The following is a 10,342-nucleotide window of genomic DNA, read 5'->3' on the forward strand; positions in this document are numbered from 1 at the left end:
ACGTGTAAAACAAATTGCATATAAAGTTATTTTTATTCAACGAGTAAATTGTTTCCAATAAATGTATATATCCACTTTCCAAATACACACACACACACGTAGGAATGGCCTTGGATTGGGTATGGGTATGCACTACAAGAAATTTGGTTATTTTCAACGGTTGAAACCGTTGAAAAAAGTACTAAAAACTGTTGAAAATACTATTTTCGACGGTTAAAGTAACCGTCGAGAACTGCCATTAAAAACTATGTCGAAATTTTTTTCTACAGCCTATGCAACCGTTGAAAAAAATGTTACACTTTTATCAATGGTTAATAAACGTCAAAGTATTATTATTAAAGTATGCTTGTTACTTTTTTCCACATGCACTCAACCGTTGGTAAAAGATACCTTGAGATAAATTTCAACGGTTTGTAAATGTTGAAATAAGTCTTTTCTTTAATAAAAAAAATTTTGAATGCGCTTTTTCATATTGATCAAAATTTAATAACTTGATTCAAAACATAAATGTAAACACAATTGTTCAATTCTAAATTGAATTACAATAGCCAATCAACTACTCTTTTAACACAATGAAACAAATTGTACAAATCAACATAACTCAACTACTCTGTCTATTGCCCTTTACATTTTTAAATTTGAAACATGAATCACTACTTGCTACACAAAACCTGTTTTGAATAGTACACTTAAAAAGTGTTTACTTAACAAACTAAACAGAGCATTCATGTACAACGGAAAAACTTACCTTGACTTTCTTAGTCAGTACCTCCAACTCAGCCTCACCGACTAAATCTATCTGCCAATATGGGAAAAAATCTAATTAATTTGGGCGGCCAAAATAGCTTCATTCTAGACATACATCTCTTCGCAACAGAAAACTTAGAACCATAGCATTTCAAGGCAAGAAATCAAAATTCACCTTGTTGAAAATAATACGGTCGGCATAGGCAACTTGTTCTACCGCCTCATTCACCACAAATCTTGGTTTGACTCCATTCAAATTTTGCAAGGCATGCTTCGAGTCAACCAAAGTAACAACTCCATCTAGTTTCAAATAACGCGAAACCAGTTCATCACTACAAAATGTTTCTATAACAGGAGCTGGCTTAGCAAGGCCTACAAAAAAGATTCCAGGAATTAAAGAGTAGCTTTTCAATACCTGCATTTGATGGAGTTAGTAATCTCCCAGGTTTCACCTCTCTTTTTTTCCCCTAAAATAACATCCATAAAAGACAAACCCAAGGGATAGCATAATCGGCTAGAGACCACGCCTCATAAGTGGAGTCACTAGTTCAAATCACTCCTTCCCCCTTCTGTTGGAGCCAAAATTTTCTTTAAAAAAAAAAAAAAAAAAAAAAATCCATAAATGGCATAACATCATACTAAAGGAATGACAAGAGCCATTCAGCAAATCTTCAAGATCAAGAACAAGAAGCCATTGAACATGAGGTTTATAAATTCAACAAAGAAAACTGGTGAAGATTTTTTTATATACATATCCTTTCATCTTTTTTATAATAACTTCTAATTTTCATCTTTTTTCTTATTTTGATGAAAGATCCACTTGGAATTCATACCAAATGAGATTCAACTTATGCTTCAAGATTGATGCCTCTATACTAATCAGTCATTTTAGAATTTGAGTAAATACATAAAATAAAACCTCCACCCCCACTACTTACATAAAAAAATGATAATTGGCATTGCAAAGGTATTAATGTAAAATACCTGTTATTTCTATAACAATATGATCAAATTTGTCCTGTTTTTCCTTAACTAACTTCAAAAGCATTTTAACAAGATCTCCTCGCACAGTACAGCATAGGCAACCATTATTAACCATGATAATGTCTTCAGATACAGAGGAATGACTAGCAACCAATGATCCATCAACCAAACTGCATTGATAGTAATCAGATCACTAATAAAGTATAAGAAAAACCTCAGCACTCTTAGCAAATAATTCTCAGCCCTTTAATAATAAAAAATTAAAAAATAAACTCTCTAGTAAGGAAGTAAAAGAACACTAGATATTTGCATGCTCACTTCCTTAACATGAGTCTTCTAACCAAATTACGCTATCTGAGTCTTCTGACATAGGAAATAAATAAATAAAACCATTCCCATATTGCCCCATAATAACTCCAAATTTTGTAAAAAAGAAACTTATGTCAGTATAGAAAAGCAGCATCATTAATTCATTATAAATAGATCATCAAATTATGTTACACCAAAATTAAGCACTAATTTCTATAAAACAGTATCCGTAAATTATCTCAGCATCTAACTCAATCTATTGTTATTTATGGCTAGACTATAATAAGTCACTAAGTCACTACAATTTCTGCACATCCTGAACCAAATATTTTGGTTGTTAATTCAGCTCTTAAGAACAAAACTCTAAATGTGTTGCAATGGCTGGCAAATTACAATTAGCTTCTCCAACTTAGACATAATTTAACTATTTATGCATTAAAACTATCCAACTTCTGTAACAGTATCTCTTTTAAATCGCATACAATACATTTTCGGTCCCAACCCCCCCACAAACAAAGGTCATAAAAAAAGTTACTTCAGTTTTTAAGTGAGGGGAAATAAGAAAAGGTTCCAAATAGACACTCACGTTTCAAGTATGCATCAAAGAGATTGCTAGTGACCCCTTCAATAGTATCATCCACAGGAAGAATGTGGACACGCTTTCCGTATTTGACATCTGCACACTGGTGCACAGAAACAAAATCTCCAAGCCTCACCCTGAGGTTACTTCTTATAACCTTGTTCATCCTTATCTTTGGCTTATCACAAGTGTCATCAGCCAGGGCAATGTAGATAGTATCTTTCCTTTTCTTCCCCCAAACACCAAAAGCAACAAATAAATATATATAAATCAGATTAATAAGAGTCTCCCTTAATAATCTTAAGCTCATAGATAGAGATTTCATTATTAGTACCACTTTGCAGGAAGGAATTCATCAAAACAGAACAAACTTCTCATTAAGAGTAATGCTAAGAAGTAAAAACAAGCATGTATGCACAAGTTTGAGAAAGAAATCAAAATTTCAATACATAACATGCCAACTTTTAAACAACATTAGCATAATTTGCCTCCTAAACAGCCAATTCCCTTTCTAAACATACAAACGATAATCTCTATTTACATTACCTTTACCTTAAGCAAGTCTATAAGGCACACAATTTAATACCAATTCCACAATGTGTAACAACCACTACATTAACAAACTAAACCCAACTGCTTCAAAAAACCCAACTTTGTGAAGCCAAAAAAAAAAAAAAAAAATCCATTTCACAGATCCTAAAAAACCCAAAACCGAGATAAAAGCACAACACTAATTCACCACCCAAAACCCTGATTACCCATAAACCCAACACAGCCATACAACATAATCATCATCGTCAATTCATCATCATCAATGGCAATAACAACAACAACAATACACACAACACAAGCAAAAACCCTTAAAAGCAATAATCGAAACAACTCAAGAAGATCCTAAAAAGCTCACCTTGATCAAGATCGTGTCTCCCTGGAAAAGTTGGAGCTTTTCCATGGTATCGGGATGAAGCGCAACGACAGAGTAGACTTTGAAACAAAACACAAAGCCATCTAAGAAAGATACAAAAACCTATATATAGGCATATACACAGGAAGAGGGAGAGAGAGAGGGAACCTTGGTGGTTTGGGGAGAGAGAGGAAGTGAGGGAGAATTTAAATATCCACTCTAAAATTTTCCCAGGAACCAAACATTACAATTTATAAACAAAACATGAAAACGCTCCGAATTTGCCTCCGTTGAAGAATCGAGACGAATCAGGCAAAATGAACTTTCTGTCGTAGTGGCGATTGAGCTTGGAACCCTAGAAAATTGGGGGAGATTAGATGAGGTAGGCAAAGAGTAGAGGAGTTGATGGAAGACTTCGACTTCGATTTTTTGAGTGACGATGAGACAGAGCCATAGCGTTGAAAGGCCAATAGTTATGCAATTGCCATGACCTAAAGCTTCGAAATTTTCATGATTGAGAGCTATGAAATTGGCTTTGAAATTTCTAAGTTTTGTGTGAGAGAGATTTGAGCTACTAGAGAGAAAATGAGAAACTGTGAGAGCTATCTATAAAACTTTGGGTTGTTCTGTAGCTTTATATAAGTTCTGTGTTTCTAATTTTCAACACTGACAACTGTAGAAAAAAGATGTAGTTTATCTTCTACATTCATCAAGCCCGTGGATAAAACTTTTATTTAATTTTTTTTTTGACACTTGTTTCAATAGTTGTGCCAATGTGGAAATAAGCAGGTTAATTTCTTTATTTTGATCAACAGTTGAGTACAACAGTAGAAACTTAGGGGTTTTATTAACATTTTTTAACGACCATAGTAAAAAAATGTGGAAAAAACTCAAGTTTGTTGTAGTGATGGTATACCTATACTCGATCCGATTATTTTATTGAATTGTAACACAAGTAGTTTTAGATCTCGATTACAATTCATGAAATACAATTCAAAAAAAAAAAAAAAAAGGTGACTCACTCAATTGAAAAATTAATCATACGCTTTATCATTAGTTGTGGTCCTTGTGGTGGACAAGGGATACTGTCATCTTAACGTTTCAAGCAAACTACAAACTTTTCTACAAAAGTCTTCTTGACTACTACAGAAAAGTTGGCAAGATTGCTTTTCCATTCACCAATGACACAAGCCTAGAATGCGGTTTGCTCCTCTTACATGATTGCAGAGATCCACATCAAATAATGAAAACCCCGAAGATCAAACTGGAGAGGAAAGAAACACTTCTGTACGATGTTGAAACCATCTTTCAGGCTAATATCATACAAATCAATTAGGACCAACAATTGGATTCCAATCGTTGCGAATCCTTAAACAATTGGACTCCCCCCAGCTCTCCATTCATAAACTCATAGAGCTCTGATCTATGAGTTTATGCCAGATGGATCTCTTGAAAAGTTCATATATGAAGATTTTTTCACAAATGTTGATCGTTAATTGGCGTGGGAAACATTATACAAGATTGCAGTTGGCATTGCTTGGGGATTAGAATACTTGCTTAGAGGTTGCAACACACGAATCTTACATTTTGATATAAATCCCCGCAACATTTTTTTGGATGAAAACTTTTGTCGAAAGATTTTTAATTTTGGCCTTGGCAAAATATGCTCTAAAGAAGAGGGAATCATATCAATGTTGGGAGCAAGAGGAACGGTAGGATATATAGCTCTAGAACTATTTTGTAGAAATTTTGAAGGGGTCACTCACAAGTCAGATGTTTACAATTATGGAATGATGGTTTTAGAAATGATTGGGGAAGAAAGAATATTGATGTTAGCGTTGATTGTATTAGTGAAATATATATTCCACATTGGATTTACAAATGTCTTGAACTAGATGAAGAACTAGGATTGCAGGGCCTCATTAACAAAGAGGATGAAGAAAGTGCAAGGAAGATGATAATAGTGAATTTGTGGTGCATACATATTGATCCCTCAGACTGGCCATCAATGAGTAAAGTGGTAAATATGTTGGAAGGAAGCCTTGATTTCTTGCAAATCCCTCCCAAGCCTTTCTTGTCTTCTCCACCAAGAACTCTAGTAGATTCTTCATTTGCAATGATTTTGTTATGATATGTCTCTATTTTGTCCAAAAGTGCATTTCTTCTTTTGAAGGAAACCTAATGTGTCGGTATTAGTGAAGATCTTTGTGAATTATTTTGATTTTGAGCTTAAAGATGAAGAGCCTTCAATTATTGTTTACAATATGAATATCAAGCATGATGGCTTTTACTATTATAAATTAGTATCATTTGATTATTTTGGGTGTGATTGATTGATATTATTCCTTTTTGAGTGGACAATCTTTTTCTAAATTATGTTATGGTACGTTTTTTTTATATATGTATATATATGTGTGTATATATATATATATGTATATATATGTGTGTGTGTGTGTGTGTGTGTGTGTGTGTGTATATATATAAAGAGAGAGAGGGAGAGAGAATCCTATACACCAAATTATGAAAATACACAAAACCACTCCCTACATCCAATTTGTATATCCTTAATTCAAAAGTTTGCAAAAACTACTGTTCTCTTTGTTAAGTTATGATTTTCCATAATGTTTATGTTGGCATTATTCCATGATAAATTTGTTGTAAATTCCATGATTTTATTTCTTTGTATTTTGTGAGATTTATTGTAATGGATATAGTCATAAGACGGTGAAGATTTGCTTAAGATAGCTCCTTTGGCGACTAGTGGGAGAGTCAGGGAGACTGGTTGGCAATTGCATTAGGTTTCCATACATTACGTGAGGAGCACTTGTTGTGGTTCATCAAAATTTAGTTTTCCTAGTGGCTGGCAACTGGCTCACGAGTAGGTCGATCCACCAATGATTTGCCAGGCATTCTGAATAGCTAGAATTTTTGTGTGACATTTCCTTTCCTTCACCCACACTATATATAATCTCATTAGCCACAAATTTTGAGGCTAACAGATAGAAAACCCTAGAAATATTAAGGGTTTTATAAAACCCAACTTTTAGAGAGAGCTTCTCATCCTTAAGTGAGAATTCCTTTGTACTCTCTCTCTCTCTCTCTCTCTCTCTCTCTCTCTCTCTCTCTCTCTCTCTCTCTCTCTCTCTCTCTCTCTCTCTCTCTCTCTCTCTCTCTCTCTCTCTCTCTCTCGTTGTCATATTTTGAGAGGAGATTTACTGAAACACAACTTACACACAAATTGAGTGTTGAAAGTGTCTTGGTTCTGTGAGAAGCATTAGAGCTTAGCCAAATTCAACTAATAAGGCTTGGTGGTGTAATTGGGAGGAATTGCTAGATGAGGAAAGCTAGTAAAGACAAGATTTTGAAAAGTTCGTTGGGAGTTAGAGCTTGTAGGGATCAAGTGCATCGGGTAAATTATGATTGAAAAGTCTCTTCGATTATTCTTATACTTCAACTTATTTGTTAGTGGATCCTTTTGTCTTGGAGGGCCGCAGAGAGGTTTTTTTGCTGAGTTCTTCGGTTTTCTTCTTCGGTAACACATTGTGTGTTATCTTGGGTTTGCTATTCTCTTCCCTACTACCTTTTACACTTTAGCATTGTATTTTCATGTTCATCCTTACAATTGTTGAATATATCAGTTAATTAATTGGTTAATTACATAAATTTAGCTTTAATTGTGTTTAACCTAAAATTGATATAGCCGTAATTAAAATTTGGGAATCGTAATTATCTCTAGTAATTAGACTAGTGATCTTTCACTCTTCTAAACATATAAGAAAACTATAAATTTTCTAATTCCTTTATCTTTATATTTTATTTTATTTTTAATTCACTTTTATTGCTCTCTCTCTCTCTCTCTCTCTCTCGACCATTTATTCAAGAGTCGATTCGCTCTCAAACTCAAAAGCTAAATAGAAAGTGGGTTTGTGGTAATGGGTTTGCTAGGTTGACGACTCGATGCAGCTGATTTGATGCTGTCGTTTTTGGTGGTGAATTTATGCACTAGATGCGGCAATTTATGTGGGTTTTGGCGGAAGGAACCATGGGTTTGTGGAACCATGGGTTTGTGGTGATGGGTTCAGGGTTGACAAGTCTTATAAGTTCTAGTGATAATATGTCTGGGTACCTCAAATGTGTGATGGTTGGGTGGGTGTGTTGAGAGTTTTAAGTTGTATTTATTTTAATTATTAAAACGACAATGAGTTGTTGCTTTGTTGGATGTAAATAAATTATATAAAAATAATTATTTAGATTATTTTTTTAATATGATGTATTGCAAATAGAGGAATAAGATGTAAGTGGATTGTAAAGTAGAAAAAGTAACTTTTGGTGAGGTAAAATAGGAAAAATTTAGAAAACTGGATGTGCATACTTCTAGTTTTGTAAACTTCAACTCAATTTCAAAGTGAATGGTTACTTTTCCTATTTTAATTATTTTGTTTTTAAATAAAATATATTTTTTTTTTACATCCAATTATCATAGGTTCTTTTTTTAGATGAGAGAGAGAGAGAGAGAGAGAGAGAGAGAGGTTTAAATACAAATATGAGAAGTTTTACAAAGCTATAATGCTCTCCAAATTTGTTGAGCACTGTAATGATTTGCAAAAATTTAAATAGTGTATTGTCACAAGGGTTAGGACTGAGGGCATTACGATCCTTTTACACATATAATGTCCTTAGGTCATCTTGGTCCTACATGTGAACCAACCATAAATGGAAGTGTATTAAGGTCCATATATGAATGAAGGAAATGAAATGAGAGATAATTGAGAAATCAGAGGAATAAAAAACTTGTATTACGATACCGTTTCGGACATTAGAACCAATATTACTTTGAGGTTTGTTAAAACTGGACCCTTTTTTTTAACACACGCTGAAACATTGTCGTTTAGTTTGCTACCTTAAATTACTGAAGTTCAAACACTACTGTCTAGTTTGTCTAGCCTGTTATCTCCCTCAAACCCATGGTTGGAACAGGGACCAAGAGTTTGGGTTGAAGATCAATGAAGCAAGAAGAAGGCAATGGTTTAGTAAAGATATCAGCAATTCAATCATGAGTGGAGATGAATTTAACAACGATATCCTTGCAGACTACACGTTCTAGGATGAAAGGGAAGTTCACACCATAAGACCGGAGATGAGCAAGGTAGATACCAAGGTCCTTGAGCAATTGTTGAATTCATGAACAAAGTTCAGTTAAAGAAATTGCATCAAAGATAGATGAGATAGCCTGAAGTGGATTTACGATCAACTGAGCCACCAACCCAATCAGCATCAAAGAAAGCCGTAAGAGTCAAAGGCTGAAGTTGAAAGTGAATGCCATGATTGGACATAAATGGGTTTTGTTTGTGGTGTACTGTGCCCCCACAATGGCAATTTGGAAAAGTACCATAAATACGCAATGCCAAGCTTCAACATCGGCTGGTATGGTCCTGTATTGGGAGAAATCTTAGCAGAATTGTAGGGCTCAATGTGGACAGATGTGTAAGAGACAGTGCTCCTAGTTCTTAGTGAATTTGGATCAAACCCGCTTAAACGAGTGGAGTCGATCCTTGGATAGTTGAGGCACCTGATGAAGAGCTTGGGCTAGCTTATGGAGATGGATCTGGTTCCGTTGTGTCTAGACCGCCCAAACTATGTAAGTGAAGAGATTGACATTTCTGCTCTGTGTTATCATCCAAGACAGCAGCTCTCTAAAATCTTAGAACGCTGTAGAACGTCAAAAACCCCAAAGCACCGAATTTGCCCAGACAATATCGAGCTCTGTACACAGCCATAACACATGTAAAGGATTTTCTGAGGCTTTGTGACAGCAGTCACATAGTGGGTCGTTGATGATGGTCCGTCGAACAAGACTTTATTTCATTGGCATGGCATAACGACAAGCTCGCCATAGCAAATTCTTCACCTTTTGTGGCACATTCAGTGCCCACAAAGCTTTCCAAAAATGCTTTTCTTGGCTTGAAAATTGCTGTGACCCATCCAAGTCTGGTTCTTCTTTAAGGAATCTATATCCAGACTTCAATTGTAACTACCATCACTTGAATAAGGCCAAAACAGGAGATCCTCAGAAGCCCCACGTGCTAGAGGCATTTTCTTGATTATATCTGCCTCTTCTAGTGCAAATAATCCATCAATCCACTGTTAAATTTTCAAAGGGTTCAATGGGATTAGAGATTACCTGTGGAGGGTGTTTCCTTGGCAACCAATGATGTTGCCAAATCCTTATTTTCTCACTATTTCCAACCCGCCATCTTGCACCTCTTTGTAGGAGGTCTCTACCTTTTAGGATGCTTCTCCATGCATACGACCCCATCCTTGATTCAGTTGCCTCCATAATAGTAGTGTTTGGGAAAAAAACGAGCTTTGAACACCTTGTAAAAAAGAGATGTTTTATAGTGCAATAGTTGCAAAGCTTGCTTTGCTAGGAGAACATCATTAAACAGAGCAAGATCTCTAAAGCCCATTCCTTCTACTGTCTTTAACTTAGTCATCTCTTCTCACTTTAGCCAACGAACTTTTCTATGTTCACCCCTTTGTCCTCACCAAAATATTTTTAATCAATGCCTCAATTTCATGGCATAGTCCCAAAGGAATTTTGAAACATCCCATAGTATATATAGGAATAGCCTGAATAACAAATTTTATCAATACTTCTCTGCCCGCCCAAGAAAGTAACTTCCATTCCCAACCTTGCAATTTTCTCCACACCCTTTCTTTTATGTAGCTGAAACTTGCCTTATTTCCTTTCCCAACAAGAGATAGAAGACCCAAATATTTTTCATATTGCATAATCTCCTGCACACCCAATACTCCTT

General features: G+C 35.1%; 1 protein-coding gene across 6 annotated transcripts; it reads right to left on the reverse strand.

The window, feature by feature from the left end:
* Nucleotides 1-573: 573 nt before the first annotated feature.
* LOC126726452 (cell division control protein 48 homolog A-like) lies at nt 574-4,183 on the reverse strand. 6 transcript variants are annotated; one of them, XR_007655885.1, is made up of 6 exons: nt 3,528-4,183; nt 2,627-2,839; nt 1,732-1,901; nt 1,163-1,335; nt 923-1,047; nt 574-799 (listed from the first exon to the last, which is right to left on the reverse strand). XR_007655885.1 is itself a non-coding variant. In XM_050431712.1 (5 exons), exons 3-5 carry the CDS (start codon nt 1,844-1,846, stop codon nt 713-715), a joined length of 399 nt encoding a protein of 132 aa, XP_050287669.1. In that variant the 5' UTR covers nt 1,847-1,901; nt 2,627-2,839; nt 3,528-4,183; the 3' UTR covers nt 574-712. The 6 variants fall into 6 exon arrangements, 4 of the variants coding, with proteins under 4 accessions (XP_050287669.1, XP_050287666.1, XP_050287665.1 ...); XR_007655884.1 differs by having other exon boundaries at nt 923-1,335; XM_050431712.1 differs by lacking the exon at nt 1,163-1,335 and having other exon boundaries at nt 923-1,119.
* Between the last annotated feature and the right edge of the window lie 6,159 nt (nt 4,184-10,342).

This window comes from Quercus robur, chromosome 5 (assembly GCF_932294415.1).
Source record: "Quercus robur chromosome 5, dhQueRobu3.1, whole genome shotgun sequence".
NCBI lineage: Eukaryota > Viridiplantae > Streptophyta > Magnoliopsida > Fagales > Fagaceae > Quercus > Quercus robur.

What these genes read in the sequence shown, in the direction of transcription:
- LOC126726452 (XM_050431708.1), bottom strand. Translation starts at nt 2,945, where the DNA reads ATGAAATCTCTATCTATGAGCTTAAGATTATTAAGGGAGACTCTTATT. An exon ending in CTTTGATGCATACTTGAAAC is followed by an intron (nt 1,120 to 2,626) that starts GTGAGTGTCTAT and finishes TCTTTTTTGTAG; the next exon opens with GCCTTGCTAAGCCAGCTCCT. An exon ending in ACCGTATTATTTTCAACAAG is followed by an intron (nt 800 to 922) that starts GTGAATTTTGAT and finishes CCATATTGGCAG; the next exon opens with ATAGATTTAGTCGGTGAGGC.